This window comes from Chinchilla lanigera, unplaced genomic scaffold (assembly GCF_000276665.1).
Source record: "Chinchilla lanigera isolate Chin_1 unplaced genomic scaffold, ChiLan1.0 scaffold00022, whole genome shotgun sequence".
Taxonomy (NCBI): Eukaryota; Metazoa; Chordata; class Mammalia; order Rodentia; family Chinchillidae; genus Chinchilla; species Chinchilla lanigera.
Window position 1 is genome coordinate 24,889,545 of NW_004955423.1, and position 19,052 is coordinate 24,908,596.

The 19,052-nt window shown below is 40.9% G+C and overlaps 1 protein-coding gene across 1 annotated transcript in view; it reads right to left on the reverse strand.

Moving 5' to 3' along the window:
* Positions 1-16,865, reverse strand: part of Pde4b (phosphodiesterase 4B, cAMP-specific) — a 441,907-nt gene extending 425,042 nt beyond the window's left edge. Inside the window, exons 1-2 of the mRNA XM_005385294.2 lie at positions 16,809-16,865; positions 10,031-10,269 (exon numbers count right to left, since the gene is read on the reverse strand). Coding sequence (XP_005385351.1) covers positions 10,031-10,269; positions 16,809-16,853 — 284 coding nt within the window. The 5' untranslated portion in view covers positions 16,854-16,865. The remainder of the gene's footprint in view (positions 1-10,030; positions 10,270-16,808) is intronic.
* Positions 16,866-19,052: the final 2,187 nt, after the last annotated feature.

A 19,052-nucleotide genomic window follows, 5' to 3' on the forward strand; every position in this document is an offset into this window, starting at 1 on the left:
CTCCAAAAAAAAAAAGGCAGGTGTTCGCATGGCACTCTGGGTACCAGTGGAGGGAGTGCTCAGGTCTCCTGGCTCTCTATCCTTTTTTCTTTCTTTCTCATAAGCAGTGCCTTTACTTACACAGGACAATGGCTTCACTGTGGCACAGTCATGCACCAGTTGATCCCCCTCTGATCGCGTCTCTCCTCCGCTGCTTCCTCTCCTCTCAGTCTCCTTTCTACTTCCATGCTGTCTCCTCACCTGCTGTTCCAGATTCCACGTATAAGACAAGCCGCACCATACCTGCCTCTCTGAGTCTGGCTTCCTTCACTTAGCACAATGGTCTCAGTTTCCTGCAAGTGACCTGTGCCCATCCTCCTCTCAGACTCTATTTCGCATATGGCGCACATTTCCTTTACCCATTCGTCCACTGAGGGGCACCTAGGCCGGTTCCTGGCTCTGCTATTGTGAACTGTGCTTCCATAAACATGGGAACACAAGCATCTCTATAGCATGCTGACTTCGATTGCTTCACAGATATTGCAAGCAGTGGCATAGCTGAATCATAGGATAGTTCTATTTTTAGTTTTTTGAGGATGCTCCACTGATGGGTCCACAGTGGTTGAACTGATTTACATTTCCACCAACCGTGAATGACGATTCCTGTACCCCACATCCTCACCAGCATTTATTCTTTTCGTATTTTTGATGACAGACATTCTGACTGAGGTGAGATGGAATCCCAGTGTAGCTGTCATTCGAATAGCTGAATGGGTTTCCTTATTATCTTTTTCTTGTGGTGTTAATTTTTTTAGTTCTTTATATATCCTGCATATTAATCCTGTTGGAAAAGTAGCCCAAAAAGATTTGCTTTCTCTTCACTCTGCTGATTGTTTCCTTTGCTTTGTAGAAGCTTTTTTCTTTTTTATTTTAAAGAGAATTTTTAAAAAAGAAAAGTAGCAAAATGCCAACAACATAGACAAAAACAAAACAAAGCAAAAAACAATAAGAATGATACAGGGTTTCAGAATAAAATGATAGGGATTAACAGTGGTCGTTATATTACATATTTTTATCTTCGTCAAAGTTGGTCATTTGATGCAACCCGTTTATCAGTTCTTGCAGCCTAAGCATTTCCTGAGCTACTGGCATCCTATTTAGAAAGTTGTTGCCAGGGTCTACATCTTAAAATACTTCCCCTAAGTTCTCTACAGTAGTTTCAAAGTTTCAGGTCTCACATTTAGGCCTTTGATCCATTTTTAGTTTTTGCACAGGGTGAGAAATATCTAGTTTCATTCTTCTACATATGGACAGCCACTTTCCCAGCACCATTTGTTAAATAGACTATCTTTCCTAGAATGTGTGTTTTTGGTACTTTTGTCAAGAATCAGTTGGCTGGAGCTATGGAAGTTTATGTCTGTGTTCTTTATTCAATTCCATTGTTCTATGTGTCTGTTTTTAATGCCAGTACTGCTCTGATTTTGTTACTACGGCTCTAGGACATCTTGAAATTTGATACTGTGACAACTGCCAGCATTGCCTTTTTTTTACTAAGGATTGCTTTGGCTATTCTGAATCTACTGTGTGTCCCTATTAATTTTAGGACTTTTTTTCTACCTCTGTGAAGAATGTCATTGGCATACTGATTCAGCAAAATAACGGGAAATAAAATCAACATACACAAATCAACAGCTTTTATACACCAATACAAATCCACTGAGAAAGAAACCTGGAAAACAGTTCTACTCACAAGAGCTTTAAAAATAGACCAGGAATAAACCTAATCAAGAAAGTGAAAGACCTCTGAGATGACAATTGCAGAACACTGAAGAAAGAAATTAAAGAAAGCATTAGAAGATGGAAAGACCTCCGATCTTCAGAAGTCAGCAGAATTAATATTATTCAAATGAGCATATTACTAAAAAGTGATCTATAGATACAATGCAATCCAATCATAGAAGGCACCAGTTTTTTAAATCTTTCCTAGATACTGGGGAAAGGGGAAAGGGGAGAGACAAGAGTTGAAAGCTCTCTGTTATCACACAAAAACAGAGTCCTTTTGCTTATCATGAAACCCCCATCTCCATTATCACACTGTACTCACAGCCTCTTTGTCTTTGCTCTTAAGGAACAATACCTACTTTGCAAGGTTGTTGTGGAGTTAAATATAAGTAGAATGGGGGATACATTACACACTATAAATAGTGATCACATTGTCTGTACTATAAAATATTGCACCATTATTATAATGAGATAAGCTGAATCTATCCTAGATACCTTTGTTAGAAGACCTTCCCTTATAACAGGACATATACGCAATGAGGAATAGAAGGGATGCTACAAGACATTAAATATCCTCTGTCCAGAAACTCACATACCCAGAGTGAGGGCTCAAGAGTCCTCTCAATCTGACTCTTCCACTACAAGCGAGACACTGCGCATGAATCGATAATGCTATTTTTGTAGCCAAAAGATTTCAGATGTGTGCGTCATCCGTTTCCTTCTCTCTCACCAGCTTTTGTTGAGTCTCTAGCATATTTGCACACAACATCTGCGGGTATTTTGATCCTTGAAACGGGGCTTTAGATGTGCAGTTGACAGGCAGATCGCATTTGTATGGAAAGACTCATCGGACTGTGAGCGTGTGAGAGACTGCGGGGCAATCGGTCCCTCGTTCACAGCCGCCACCTCCACGGTCAGCCTCCCCCAGGGTAATGAGAACACCTAAAACCGCTTGCAGGCAGCCGTCCAGCAGCAGCGGGAAAGCTGTCACCACTCTCCCAGAGGAGCTAAAAGCTGGGGCCCAGACCACCATGGACATCACAGGCCCAGAGAGAACCATCCCGTTCACAAGTGAAACACTTAGCGAGACCAAGGTAAATTCCTGTCTTCTTTGGGGCAACCACAAAGGACAAGTCAGAACTCTTCCGTATGAATAACGCAGCGTAAGGAAGACCCCCTGGAAAGGAGGTTCTCTGGCTTCCTTAAGGGGTGCCTCTTTTTACTCAGCTGAGAACGAGGCTGACAACAGGCCACCGCATCGCTAAGAGGGGAGAAGGACTGTTTCTTAACACCTGCGAATTCCAGCCCACCCACGCCGGCTGGCTTGGCATGGAAGGGAAAACGCCCCAGACAAAGGCTCTGGCTTTCTCCATCCCTACCACAGCTGCCTGTAGCTGGTTGTGGGGGCGGGGGGGATGGTGGGCACTCCCACGCATGCACAGCGGTGACCGCCCCTCCTACGTCATCGGCCATAGATCTCATACCTGGGCCAATACTGCAAGGCTCACCTGGGAACTTTCCAGAAATACAAACTCTCAGATCCTCTCAACCCTAGTGATCCAGAGCCTATGTTTCAAAGAGTGTTTCAGGTGATTCTGATGAATCTAACACTTGACAGCCAGTGATACCTTCAGAAATGAGGTTCTTCTACTTTTCTGCTTGGCATTTCCAGTGGATTCATTCCTTCCTTGGATTTACATATCTCACTAGAGGACATTTTAATCTTCCTGAGTTCATTCCTTTCGCTGTGCACCACCCGTTGTATTCGATCAATTACTGACCAAGACTCTTTCCTCGATCTTTTGATGGACTGGTGCCTTCTATTCAGCATGTACAGCCAATTTTCCACCGAACACTGTCCCTTGATTTTGCTTATCCCCAATCAGCTTCTATTCTTACTTTTTCATTTTGCCCACAAAAATCTTGAGAAGGTAATTTTTATTGCTATCTTTTCTTTCTCAGCTCTCACGCATGCTTCTTTCCAAGTTTTACTTTGCCACCTCTGTCGCTTCTTCATAGAACACCCAATACGCAAAACAACACTAGCAACGGAAACAGAGCATCACCGACACAAAGCTGTGTATTCCTGCCCAAACCTCTGCCTTCCCAGGTCAATTTAGTGCGGTCTGAGCCCACCCACACCTGTTCACATTACCTGCTCACCCTAGGGACACTCGCATCACTTGAACGCATCATTCTATCCTAAAGTGCTGAATAATATTACACTGCATGGAGGTACCGTAACTTCTTTGTAAACTCATCTATTAAAGGATGTCTTGGTTGCTTCTGAGCCTTGGCAGATTTCTTTTCAAATAAAGGTATTATAAACATTTGTGTGCAGGTCTCAGCATAGATACAACTACCCATATAAAATATATGGGAATTTGTCCATGTCAGTTGGGTAAATATCTCGCATTATTGCTAGATCACATGGTAACACTATGGCTAGCTTTGTAAGAAACTACCAAGCGGTAGTTTCATTTCTGGGAGAAAATTCCAAAGTGGCAGTACCATTTTGCATTCCCATCAGCAGTGAATGACAGCTTTTTGTTGCTGTTGCTCTGTATTCTTGCCAACAACTGGTATTATCAGTTCTCTGAATATTAGCCATTCTAACAAGTGCATAGTGGTGTCTATCATTGCTTTAATTTATAATCTCCAATGGCAAGTGATGCTGAACATCTTTTCAAATGCTTATTTACCATTTGCATATTTTCTTTGCCAGGGGGTCTGTTCATATCATTTGCCCACTTCCTACTTGAATTGTTTTCTTAGTGTTTTATTTTTAATGTTTTTTGTGTATTCTTGGATATAAGTCCATTATCAGATGTGTTCTTGAAAAATATTTTCTCCAACTCTGGACTTTTCTTTTCATTCTTGAAACATTGTTTTCCACAGAAAATAAGTTCTGAATTTTAATATTTAATTTTTACAGTTATAGATCTGCTCGTGGTGTTATATCTAAAAGCTCAATGAAAAAATGAAAGTAGCCTAGGTTTCCTCCTATGTTATTCTCTAGGGGATTTATACTTTTGTGCTTTACATTTAGGGATATGATCCCTTTTGGCTTAATTTTTGTGAAAGATACAAGATTTGTATCGTGTTTTACTCTCTGCATTTAGGCAGTCAATTCTGTTCATTTGTTTTTGTTTTTTTACTTTAAAGATAAAAAAAACTAACAAAACAACAATGAAGACAAAATCAAAACAACACAAAAACAACCAAAACAATACATGACCTCAAAACAAAATGATAGGAATTAACAGTGGTTGCTACATTACATACTGTTATCTTCAACAAAGTTGCTCAGTCCACCAGATGTAAGAATGTAAGATTGATCAAACAATCAAAAACAGTTACAAGTAATAAAAAGAAAACATTGGAAATGATGTAGAACTTCACCATACAAGATGGTAGGAGTTCAACAATGATTTTCATACTGCATATTGTTGTTTTCAGATCAGGCATTCTGCTGACAAGATTCAAGCATGCAGAATTAATCAGGGAAAAAGAAAATTTTAAGCACTGACTGTTCCTTTCAATAAACCACAGACATCAGCAGTACACCTCTCCCAACTGTCCTCATATACACATGTAACATTCTGTTAGGTGGCCAATTGTTGCAGAGCCCTTTATTGACAAGTTGGTGCTTCCTCCTTTGAAGTACCTTTGTCTTTTCAAAGATTAATTGACTATATTTCATGAGTAAATCTGGGGCCTATTTAATTGCATTGATCTGTTTGTCCTTCCTTTTCCAATACAACTGGGTCTGGATTTTTACAGCTTTGCAGTAAGTCTTGAATCAGGAAAGAATGTCAATTCTCCAGTCTTTATGGAGTTTTGTTCCCCTCCCTTCCCTTTTCACCCCCCTTTTTCTCCTCCTCTTCCTTTGTTTTGAGTATTATGTTGGTTGTTACAGCTATTTCCCCTTTCACAGAAAATCTAGAAGCAATTAAATGCAAAGATATTGGAAAATACGTTCAAAATTCCAAGTCAAAGATTGAAAGCAAAACAAAACACTAACATTTAGTGGGGTAAAATGTATTTAAAAAATTAAAATACATAAAAAGTACGGTAAAGACAAAAGGACTAGGAGTCAAAATGTATGATCTTCATGGAGAAAGGTTAAAGTTCTAGATTCACTGTAGACTTCCAAGATTCAGAATTGGCTTATTTTTTTTAATTTGGTTATGGGATACTGCTGTGATAAGTTTCACTGATCAGTAAGTTTCTTTAATTATTTAAAAAAGTGAAGCAACCAAAAAAATAAATAAATAAAAATAAAAAAGTGAAGCAAATCAGAGGCCTGGCGTTGCACTAACACCCTTTCTATGTAACTGAAGGAGACACACCTTTACTTGGAAAGATGGGTCAGGCTGCAGCTAGATCCTAAACTCTCACACTATACCGAACTTTGACCACCCACTGACAAAATGATAAAATTATGAAGAGGAGGAGGATAACTCTGAGGCCTTAAATTTTTTAATTTTAGTTACAAGGAAGGGCAAGAAACTTTGATTTCAGATTTTCTTTGCATACTCAAAAGGGCAGTGGTTGATAATGTGAGAACAACTTTACACAGGCTGCAGTAAGACTGTCTTGGAATAGTCCTGATGTCCCCTCGCAAAGAACTGCTGTGTCCCTGGTATGACACTAGACAAAAGTGATGAGATTAACAAAAACTGCGGTGCGAATGTCAAAGAAGAGCATATTTCTGCTGCTCTTTGCTGTCCCGTCCCGCATAAAATTCCCACTTTTTCTTCCTCTTTCCTCATTCTTCCTCAGAAAGGAGGAGCAATTTAACTCTGTGGGTGTTTCCACAAGAACAAACGGGACATACACAGCTCTAACCTTCTCACACGAGCAGGATTTCTACAGGTCCTACCTGTTACACACTATGTCAGGGTAGGATTGCCTTGTACTTGTATTTAGGGGGTGAGTAGGAGCCTGCCCAGGTCCAGAACCTCACTACTGAATGCTAAGTCTGTGTAATTATGGTATTTAGTGTTGGAGGCTACTTTTCCACAAACATATTGCATATTCCAGTAGCAGCATCTTGTCCTATATCTGACTTCCTTTTCAACATATTTCCATGTTAGTTCTAGAACACAGATGGTCAGGTTCCCCAAAACCCTCCCACAATGGAAAATATCTAATTCTGTCCACCCCATCTATACATAAGAATAAAAATGGCAACAGTGATTGCAGCACCAAAACAGCCATTAATTGCTAGGCTAGTTACTGTACCCCATGCACCACAAGCACTTCCTTTATTCCCACCACAACTCTGCAAAGCAGGTATTAGCATCCCCATGGTTGACCCAGTTGTGTCTTTTGAGGGATGAAGAAACAAGGCTACAGGATGGAAGTCACCCAATAAAACCAGACTTTGTTCTTTTCTATTTCTTGCTCTATGACACATAAAACCACTACCCTTATATTCCAGGCCTTGTGTCTGCAATGATGGCCATCTCCCCTCACCGATTGCTCCTCCCCACATGGGTTACATTTACATTAATGTTTTCATATTTAACTTTGTAAACAACTGGGAAGGACCCTTCATCAGTACTCAGTCAAGTACTTCCACGGGCTTCACAGGTGGGTCTAGGGCCGTACATCGTTCCGTACTCATGTAGAACTTGGCATACCAGACAGGGAAGAAAGGTCACTTTCTGTGCTTGGTAACTGTCAAAGCAATTACAAAATCAGGAGTGATCTCCTTGAGGTCTTTACTACACTAGCACATGGGTGAACAAGCTCAAACAAATCCGGCTCACTCCCTGTTTTATTGGAGCACCGCTACTCACCCCAAACTGTCTATGACAACTTACAACGCAATAGCAAGGTCAAATGGTTATGACAGACCTGAAAGCTTATAAAATGGAAAATATCTGCTATTGAACATTGCAGAAAGCCTCTGCTGACTGCCGGTCTAGATGCAGAGACTGATCCAATACTGGCAGCGCTCTCAGAGGAGGGTGCAGTCCTTCCTCGCGCAGCCCGAGGCCACCTTCCTTCCTTATGGACATCGATCAAGTCAGAGGAAATGACGCAGGCTGGAGCCCACTTAACTCCCTTTGAACTGGACTTCTCTGCCAAATTTCCACTAATCTCATTAGTCTTCAACTGTCAATATTCCAACAGAAGCCTTGTCAAGGAATGTACAGAACTCTTTTAGTCACTCCTATTTAAAAGTAAATTTAGAGCTAATGACCAAATACTTGCATACTTTTAAAAGTTTATGGCTAATGAGAATAAAACAGACATTTTATGAATGAGTTACTAGAGTGGTAATAGCTGGCTGCACAACACAAAGTCTCTGGATAATAGCAAATTCCTCCATGTCCCCCTGTACTGCTCCTAGCCAGCTTGAGGCTACCGACGGGCATGGCTTGTAGTGTTCAGAAGCTTTGTGGGGCAATGATCAAGAGGTGGGAACTTGCTCATTACCTAACATGCTTTTCATGAAGTTCAGTACCTTTAAATTATACCTCATCTGATCTTCCCCACAGCCTATGAGGGAAGTACTGTGACCAATTTTGTACAAATAAAAATACTCAGCATAGGAGACGTAACCTAGTGTGCTTCAAATATCAGAGTGCAGGTCTGGTGCTTCTAAGGAAGGCACAGTTCCATGACTCCTAAAATATCCTTGAGTTCAGTGAAGCGAAACTTTATATGGAACATTTTATCAAGGGTTTTATTCAAGATACCCAACAGTAGGTACCCCTCCAACATCTACCAAAACCGAACTTCCACTTGCCTGTCATCGCCTTGTCGTTGCTGGATTGTGGGAAATCCTGGGAGTTTCCAGGAGATGTCTTGGCTGATATGGGCAACCAGAGAGCTCAGGAACGTATCCTCTTAACAGGTGGTATGGTAACATTTTAGTATTTTAACCATTGGTGTAACTGTACAGTACCAACTTGCTGAACACTAAATATGGAAGTATTTTTTTAATGCCAGGGATGGAACCCAGGGCTTCCAGCAGGCTAAACAAATGCTGTAACAATGAGCTACATCCCCAGCCATCTAGAAGTCTTTAGGGCTCCAAATCTACAATTATACAGAAGCATAACCCAAATTAATCACCTGCGGGCTATGTGAGCAAGCAGGCTCTATGGAAGCAGTATGCCCATTGCTGTTCTCAAAGAGTGGTTATGAGCGAAATGAAGTTAATTCAGAGCTTCTCAAAGTTCTGACCCATTCTCTCTGCAGTGCTTTAGCATGCTTCTCTACCACACACAGATTGTTGGATGAAATTTTTCACGCTGTGAACTGTGATAGCTGGAGCTTCAGTATGTTAAATAAACACTAGGTAAAAGATGTCCTTTATTCTCCAAGAGCTCATCTTGGCCTACTCATGAGCATCATGGGCTCAGCATGCGGCAAGGCACCAGGTACATGGACACCACACTGAAAACAATTCATTAATATTAGCAACTTAGTGGTTGATGTTGTGCAATAATGTGTTTAGTCCTTCCTTTTAATAAATGATTGAAACAGAAAGTGATTTAAAAGCACCACATGTGTATAATGTAAAATTCTGTAAAGTTTACATAGATAAAATATTTTTCCTTATAATGAAAAAATTCCATGCTGTATATATAAGCTATGATTGGAAAATTATGCAGAGAAAAAAGCAATGGGGAGAAAAATCCCAATGATTAAGTGCATGCTCAAACACACGTTTGAAGTAATGCTATGGCACAATTTTAACCACGGTTGTGAGAACTCATGTTCGTAAAGTTTTACCACTAGTTTGATATAGCCTCTTGCACAAATGTAAACTAAAAAGGTCTGGACATCCGTCCTCACAATTGTCCTTGCTCTTTTAATTTACAGTGAAGTGCTTTATAGATAAGCAAAACTGAAATTAGTATAGCAGGACTATGAAGAAAAGAAACTAGGGAAATGTACAAAGCATACTAGACTGAAAAATTTTATTCTTGTAAATTTAACAGTAACCCACACTGAATAGTATTTTTGAAGAAAAACTGATCATTGGCAAAAATTTTGCTTTTCCTTGACTTTAACATAAGTGCATCTCCATTCCATTTCAGCAGGCTCTATATAGAACATTTCTTCCAAAAGTAGAAAATATTGTCACTGTAAAAGACCTTATGTTGCTACACAGAGCAAAATAAATTCTCCAAATGTCAAGTCTCAGTTATTCCACAAATAACTAACATTGTAATACCATGAAATTGTATTTGGAGTAACTGGAAAATACAATGTAGAACCGGCGTGCGACGTCGAGGCTACTCACCACTCCTGGCTGACCGTCGTGATCGCAATGCTGGGGAGAGTTGTCAAAGGCAGCGTGGTGGGTCTGCAGAGGCCGTCCCCCTCGGGTGTCCTCGCCCTGTCGCTCTGGCGCTGAGACAGCGGGGGCAACTGTAAGTTTCCCGAGCAGCACCTTCTTCCTCTCCAGAGGTCGATCCCAAGTGTGTTACTGGAAGAACTGTAGGACTTACTCAAGCTACATTCAAAATAATCTTTAACATTCTGGAGAAACCACAGGAGAAGAGAAAAGAAAAAAAGAGAATGAAATTCAAATTTTACAATGTTAAAGTGCAATAAGAAACTAAACGATCAAGCTGTCACTTTCGAATTTCTGATTAATTTTCTCACAATTGGAATCTAACGATGTGCACAGCTTGGGCTGGTGGGGATGCGGATCCCAACTTCTAAACAAACCTCTCAGTTGCATATTCTTGGAGATCTTGGGGTACCTCGACAGTGTTTACCAGAATAGCATAGAGAAGGGAGGCCTGCTTCTTTCTTTTTATATTTCTTTTTGCTTTTTTTTTTTTAGTTTGCTGGAATGAAAATTGCCAAATTGCTAATATATCCTGGAAATCAATGTCATTCTGCAACATGAAAATAAACTATAATCGGCAGGAAGTTCCTTGTTCCATGCTTTAAAGTAAAAATATTTTCTGTATTAAGACAGCAGGGTGTTGATAATTGTGGGCAACTGGCTCTTCCTATCCCTATTAAAAAAAAGAAAAGTCTTCTCATGGTTGGAGATTTTCTTTTGTTTTTGTCAAACTGTGGAAGAGCTCCTGAAAAGAAGAGATATAGTCTATCCAGTCCTAAACTGACACATTTGAGCGAATGCCCTGATGCTGACTTGAATGGAAACTTGTGACGGGACAAAAGCACTGTGTTGTACCCTGTGATCGTGGTTATTGATCCTTCCCCACCCCTTGGTGATGAGTTGGGAGTGGGATTCTCAAAGGAACCTCTGTCTTGGGTACCACTCCTATCTGCCCAAAGGCAGAACATGCACTGACCTTGGAGTAACTTGCACTTGAAAAGCTGCAGTTCCCTCTCTCCATACCTACTGGAGAATAATGGAACGCTCACCATCGGGCCAAGACTGCTCACCTGAAAATCATTCTGTGGCCTAGCAACACAGGTATTTCCCATCTGCCCATCAAGCTACACACAAGAGGACCTGAGAGCTGACCTCCTAACGTGTAAACTCACGCAGGATCTCTGCCCTCCACCCCTCTACACAACCAACACTATGCTAGTTCATACAAGAATAGTTAACCTAAAGTTTAACCTGTGGCATTCATTCAACAAGTATTTAATGCACTTCTATTATAGTTTTTGCACTATGCTCCTTAAGAAGAATTCAATAGCAAAGAAAACCTGGCATCTCCTCTCCCAGAAATATATTCTAGCAATTTACATGAATCTGACCCACACAAGACCATTTCTGATGATAGAAATCTAGGCAAGACAAGCCCAGAAATTTTTCAGGAGTCTATTCTCCCTACCTGGAAATTTGTTATTGTTACATTTTCTTATGCTTGACTTATAGTTTCTAAATACAACTGAAGTATGTGAAGTTCAATAGGCCCATAATTCAGTAATAGAAAGAAGACAACAATCTAGAATTTTCTAAGGATTGAAATATCCTGGAATATATCAGGCTTACTGCTTAGTAACTTCTTATTGCAGTAATTCCACTGTGGGCCTAGCATTATCAAGGTGTGTGTGTGTGTACATGTGTACGTGTTGTGTGTGTGTCCACATTAGAAATTAGAGTCTAAAGGGAAAGCTTAGAACATACGAACATATGAATAGGAACTCTTAAAAGGCTTACAAACTAATTGAAAAGAAAAAAATATATAAAACCTTCCTAAAGATATTTAAGAACAAACTAAGGGCAGAAATCATAACTGTAAATAATCAGTCTAGTTCCAAGCACACATGTAAAAAACGTCGCAGTTATCTGGCAACCAATCTCAAGCATGCTGTTTACCTCTTCTGAGAGAAACACGATCCAAAGAACAGAAACAAAGGTATCATTTAGCTAAACCGCTGGGCACCAGGGGCTGCTAATACAGTTATTGGACATTTTTTTTCTTTTAGGAAAAGAAAATATTACCAGCCAGCTTTAGCTGCAGTAAATGAGCTAAATGGGTCCTTATTTTCCACTTGTTATTTGAAAAGCAACTAAGCCACACCTGCCACCAAATATTGTCCACTTTAACTTTCCATGAAACTTGAATTCACAGACTTAAAGTCATTCTTGAGCATTTCCCTAGGAAGACCCCAGGTAACATAAAATGTGTTGCCACAAAAGAGAAGCTGAATGGGGTAGCTTTTCAGAAGTTAAATTAAATACTGGAAACACTGATGTCGCCTTAAAAACACTCATTAACTCCTGCAGAGTTATCCATAATTACTCAAATTCCATAATTCATACCTGTAGCTTATATTCCACTCCCTCAAAATTACTACTAACCTCAAAAGCAAAATCAGTTCAGTCATTTCTCAAATGTTGAAACTGTAGTTCTTGCCTCACTTTCCTGTTTTAACCAATGTGATCCAGCCATGTTCACACCCTTCCCCAGAGAATTTGGAGAAGGACATTAATCTGACTGCTGCCTGCAGAGATCACAACCTTTAAAACGCATCCTGATTGGCGAAATCTATCTGATCACGGGGTAATTCTTCAAGGAACAGCCTAGTTTCGGATTAACTGTAACTTCCCGTATAAGTATGTCTTTACAGACCATTATTTTTACTTCCAAAGAGTTATCACAAAGGAAAAGCTAGTGTGAAATCCTTCACACTAGGAGAAGCTGAGGAGAAGCAGAAGCTTGAGGGAGGGGTCTAGGGGACACCGAAGGGACGTGTCTCTGTCCCATCCTCATAGCAAAGCCAAATGAGGACCTCTGCCACATCCAGGTACTCATGCATAAGGAGCAAAGGGCTTGTTGCTGTGGTTATGTTTGTGTCTTTTGTCTATTTTGGTCATTTTTGGAGTGTTCCTAATTTAATTCTCCCAGCTAAACTCACAACTAGAGAATGGGACAAAGTATTTTCCAAAGGACATGTAGAGTTCTTAGGGTCACATGGTCACCAACGTGGCCACAGACCAGGGATTCTCACCTCTGGAAAACCAGAGATGGAAATTACTGGCGTCATCAATGGGCACTCAGGGTCCCCACCAAGGCTCAATGTCACCATGGCCCATGAAACGATAATAAAAGTAATTTTCCCTTGGAAAAATGTGATTTTATCTAGACAGTCATCATTAACTGCAAAAGTTGTTTGCCTGGGAGTAATTCTTGTCACTGTTACTGGCTACTTTCCCTTCTGCAAAAAAATCTCCTAATATCCACGACTAAAAATGCAAAGCTATAACTAGAGCACAGCCCCGGATAGCTGTCCTGTGGTTAAAATACTATACCCACATACACATTACACACACATATATGTTACATGTATAAAGTAGGGACAGTCAGGCCCCACGCTATACCACGTACAATATCTGTGCATGTCAAATGTATTCACTCCCCCGGTTTTGCCATGCCCTGCTTCTTCTCTCCTAGACCGTTTAGTTGTTTTTCCGTCTCAACTCCTCCCCAAGCTCGCAGCTCCCTACCTGTACATAATCCCATTAGTCGTCATTGATTGTGTTTGGTACTTGGACTGTATTTAACGTACCTCTTACTTCTACAGTTTGGTTCTTAAATGCAAAGCGCCGAACGCCTACTGTTCTTGTGGCATTCATCACACCCAGCTGCCCATGGGAGACATCTGTGACTACACGTATGCTAGGCTGGGCTCAGGCTCCATCCGCTCCCATATTCCCGCAGACAGAGCATCTGGCGGGCACGGAAGGCCTTTGCTTCTCCGTTCCCACCACCAGCATTCTTCCCAGGCCCGTAGCGGAGCTCCCCTTCACCACTCTGACCTCTCTGCTCCCCTGCCACCTCCATATACCCTCCTCCCACCAACACCACACTCTCACCCCCCGCGCACGCTCTGCACCAGCCCAACCTCACTTCTAGGGCCCTCATCCTCACTGGCGTTATTTTACAATTTGCTAATTTATTTCTCTTTCCCTCTGGACTGTAAACTCCAAGGGGACACAGACATTATGTTGTATCTCGTGGACCCCTTAGAACCTAGAAGCCTATTTGACTCGTGATGGATGATATATTAATATTAGATAAAGGTTTAAATTGCTGAATAAAATTTTGCTGGATTAAAATAAAAGCAAATATAATAAAGTGTCCCTGACTTACAGGTGAAAACCTATGTCCTGGGTATGGAGTATCAAACACAGTCACACTGGTGCTGCCATGAGGGAGGAGCTGCTGCGTAAAGCACAGTTTATTCTTTGCCCTGGACCAGAAAGGTTGTGTAGGCAAAAGTTTGAGGCCGGCACTGTCCACCAAAAAGCCAGCCTGGATGCAAGGAGGGCAAGTATGTCACTGTAAACTCCCAACACAACAGTCACATTCAAAAGTAAAAAGAAACAGGTGGGCATTATTTTAGTAATATATTTTACTTACCTCCTTTTATCTAAATATTATCATTTCAATACACAGTATCATTATTACACATTCTCTAAGTATTTACATCATATGCTTAAAGTTCAATGATTTTTTATACTGATAGCACATTTCCATCCAGACTAGTGCTTAATAATCACATGTCTAGAGGCTGCTGTATTGGATAGGATAAATCCAGGTGATATTTATCCACTCTGTTTTTGTTTTGTGATTTTCTTTTTTAGGTTCTTGCAAACAGACTTCTTCCTCTTTTAACTTTGGCAACCATTGCTGCAGGATTATTTCTTCTAAGGATACAGTGAGAAAGAAAGAAAGAAAGAAAGAAAGAAAGAAAGAAAGAAAGAAAGAAAGAAAGAAAGAAGAAAAGAAAAGAGGGAGGGAGGAAGGAAAGAAGGAAAGAAGGAAGGAAGGAAGGGAGAAAGAAAGGGTTTGGCCGCATTTACACACATGGCTCAGTTTTAATCTTCCAAAAAATAGACTTTTGGAGCACACAGTTTGTAAATATTACTAAGTGACACTCCCAGGCTCTTTTTTTTTTTTTTTAAGGAAAAAAGAACATCTAAATTCTGGAAGTTTCTCTCTAGAGAGTCTAAGTAGTGTACAGAAATCCGAACGTAGCTTTCTCTCACTAGTATGGAGAAATTAGCATATAACGAGGGACAGTGCCTTTGGTGCAGGAGCAAGGAAAGAGAAAAGGAAAATGTTGTAGAAGGTGAAGAGCAAAGAACGGGTTGACTAGGTTCTCCCACCCCAAAGAACAGAAATGTCAGTGACGAAGGAGTGGGCACTGGAGGACAGACCCAACCAGCACACCTACATCTGCCTCTGCACATGAGGAGCTCCCACACTCCCAGGGGACACAAAAGGAAGCTGGAACTGACAACGAGCAATCCTGAGAAGGGTTTGCCACAGTTTAAAGTACCGACAGGAAATGAATACTCAAAGATAAGGGCTAGGCATCAGCTGAGCTGAGTCTTTTACAGCACCAAAGAGGCCAGGTGCTGCACCCGGGCACTAGCAGAGACATTCCACCTATCGTGAGCTGAGCAGGTGCACTTCACTCACCAGCAGCACCTCCCCTGCACATGGGCCACCATCCCAGGGAGCGCTGGACCAGGGCAGACACTGCCCACAAAGGCCGGGAAAAATGAGCTACTCCTCAACTGGACAATAGCAGGGCCCATGGAAAAAGACAATACAACAACAGCGCAGACCTCCATTTTCCTTCCATTAGGACCCCACTATGCATTTCCAGTAAACACCTAGCAGAAACTAACTCCTAGTAGCAAAGGGTCCTCCATTTGCACACCCACCATGTAATTTAAGGAAGGGTAAGAGTCAAAAAGAACCCTGAAAGACTGGGCATTTTCCATTAATGGCATTTTCCATTAATTGGCAAGTCCAAGTCCCTTCTAGGCCCTCCTCAACCTGTGAACCAAGCGCTAACCTGGGACGAGTCCTTCCCGTCCCTCCTGCCCACCACTCTTTCCTTTCGCACAGCCAACTAGTTGCATATAGCTTCTAGCTCAGTTACAAAAACAACTGGGTAAGAAACAGGCAGCTAAAGACATACTAATGCGAGACAGGTCAGCTGAAAGCAAAGATCTCAACTGGTCAAAATCTAAAGCTACGAAGATAGCGAGTTTAGAGACCTCTTCAAATGACTCAGAACAGAGCTTCTCAGACAAAAGATGGAAGCAATCAGAGCTTGTTCAAGTACAGCCTGATGTGCTATCTGAGCTATAGCCTGAGGGTCTGCATTTCCAGGAAACACACATGAGGAGTGAATCTGCTGGCAGCAAAGGTCCCAAAGTGTACATCACAAACCTCTTCAAGTAACTGCCAAAGACCCTACAATGGGAGTGACTCCCCAGGGCTAGTTGTACCTGGGTCAGGGTGTGGAACACTGTCATCAAACGATGGGTAATACAGCAAAGCAGAGACAGGAAGTAACTGACAGCATGTGAGCACGGTCTGGAGGTCGGTGGTTTTGTGATTGCAAGCCACAAAGCTGAAGCCCAGCCTCTTGGTAAACTGCAGAGAGGAACTCATACCTGCTGTCCCCTTGTAGAACGTTGGGTCCAGGTGCTGGCCAGACCCAGGTCGTCAAGAGACCTAATGACAGAGTGGCTGCGTAAACACCCTTGTCTGCCTTTGAATGGAATCGGCATGTGACTTCTTTGAACGAAGCACAGAGGGGACACGGGAGCCGCTACTTACATCACCCGCAGTCACCGTCACCACGCTCCTGCTTTTCCTCATCATAGAGGTGGGGTAGATCCACTCTTAGGAAGTCTGCTACTCAGTGCAGCTTTGCTGATAATCGCCAAGACCTACAAGAGAAAAAGACACAATAAAGGTACGGCTGTGTGTCTTTAAACAAAAAGTGTGGCGTCTTCTGGAAACTCATATTTGAAATGTATGCGATGCCCATGTATAAGCAGTATCAGAATTGGCCAATAAATTTGACATGCTGAGAAAGAGACTTACAAAATACATAATCCAACAGGCCGCTACAAAGATGCTGGGAAGGAGAGCATAAGTAAACAGAGGGCAGGAATTAGGCTCCTAAATAATCAATGACCATGAAGATTATAAAATGGTAAGTGTTTGCATGATGCTTTATAGCTTACTAAGTACTCTCCCATAAAATAGTTCATTTGAGCCTCAATATCTGTACAATTATTTTCATGGTTTTTTTCCTAATGAGAGAAGAGGGGGCCAGAAAAAATATTTGGCCAAAGTAACACAGTTAAACAACATCAGATTCCAAATTTTAAAAATATAACTCCTTGATACTGTCAAAAAGGAGAAGAAAACCATTGCCCCCAAAAAATGCCCAGGAGAGAAAACTCTTAATCTGTCTTTACCAACGTATGTGTAAACACATCTGTCTTCATCTTTCATATGTGTAAATATATAAAGTATTTGTCACAGATCATGTTAGCAACCAGTATCTAGAAAAAGCTAGAACTTCCTGGTATAAATTGCAAATACGGCTCCTTTGAGGTAGAACTGCAGTGGTCATGACATTTGTTTTGTGTCGGTCATTAAAAGAAACAGAAAACTTCAATGATACTACCAACTTTTAATTGTGCACCCTGGTTCTGTAAGGTACAGAAGAACATTAGTTCTTGGTTTATAAAAACTCAGCCTGTTAAAACAGATTCAAATTTCAATTCTTAAGGCTGGGGGTATAGCTCAGTGGCACAAGCACTTGCCTGGCAAGCGCGAGGTCATGAGTTCAATTCCCAGTACCAAAAAAAAAAAAAATTACATTTTAATTCCTGTCAGGCAATAGATGACAAGAGAAAATGAAGAATTCTGAGTCTGCAGAATTTAACTGGAAACAGACATACCATAAAATGATCAAGTCCAGGAAGTGTTGGTCCATATGGTAGTTTCACAAGATTTTGGTATCAAGAATGTCCTGTATTGCTGCTGAGCCAGGAATTCCTATATATTGCTCACTCTTTACATTTAAATTCTTAATCTATGCCTGATTTGAAAAGTTTGCCTCTAACATGAAGATATATATAGATGAAGAGCATGATGGAATTATAGCTATGTGACTAGGGATGCTGAGTAGTGGTATTGTACCATCACCTGGGAAACCAAGGTTGAATTTCTAACATATAATTTGACTATATTATGCAGAGGTTGGCAGTAAAACCTACAAAGTAGACTCGAGAGTTGGGGGAGGGAGAAACTTTGCCTTTGCCTTCGTAAATGTGTGAGGGAGAGAATCCCAGAGGTTCTTCGGGTATTTGATTCAATCTGCCAAGGAAAAAATTTCCTCAGAACGCAGGAATGATTACACACACTGCGCTTTTGTAACTCTAACCAAAGAGCACCAAGGTGAGCGTAAGGATTATGCTCTAGGGCTGCTGGAAACCACGCAAAAGGAGGCAAGGACCATATATTTTATCAGAGTTCTCCCTAATCTCGGGTGTCTCTATAGGGCTTACCTGGAAAAAAATGTTTCTACTTCTAAGTTTTAAAAAAAAAGCAAGAGTACATTCAGCTCTAACTGTGAGCTATATATGTATATGCATTCAATAATGATAGCCCTTTGAAAAATGTGAACCTAGAAAAAATATTAAGGAAGTTATACAGAAGAATAATAGTAGAACTTGTATCTAAGTTATTGGAGATTTTCTTTTTGCTGTTAAACAAAGGGTACAAGGTGTCAGAGGAGATTGTCTAGAACAATAAGGTGTTGAAATATATATAAAAAACTGTAATGTGTCAAGAATGTGATACACATAGGAAGATACCACAGTAAGGGAACTTATGACGCCAGAGAGACAAAATGTTCCATAGGAATACTTGTTGACAAGCAAGAGTATTTTTGTGCGTTCACAAGCATGGAAATAAATTTTCTATTTTATACTTCATTGAGTGAGAGTTTGCTGGATAAATTCATGTGTCTTCAACCAGAAATATATCCTGGCTAATTAAAAG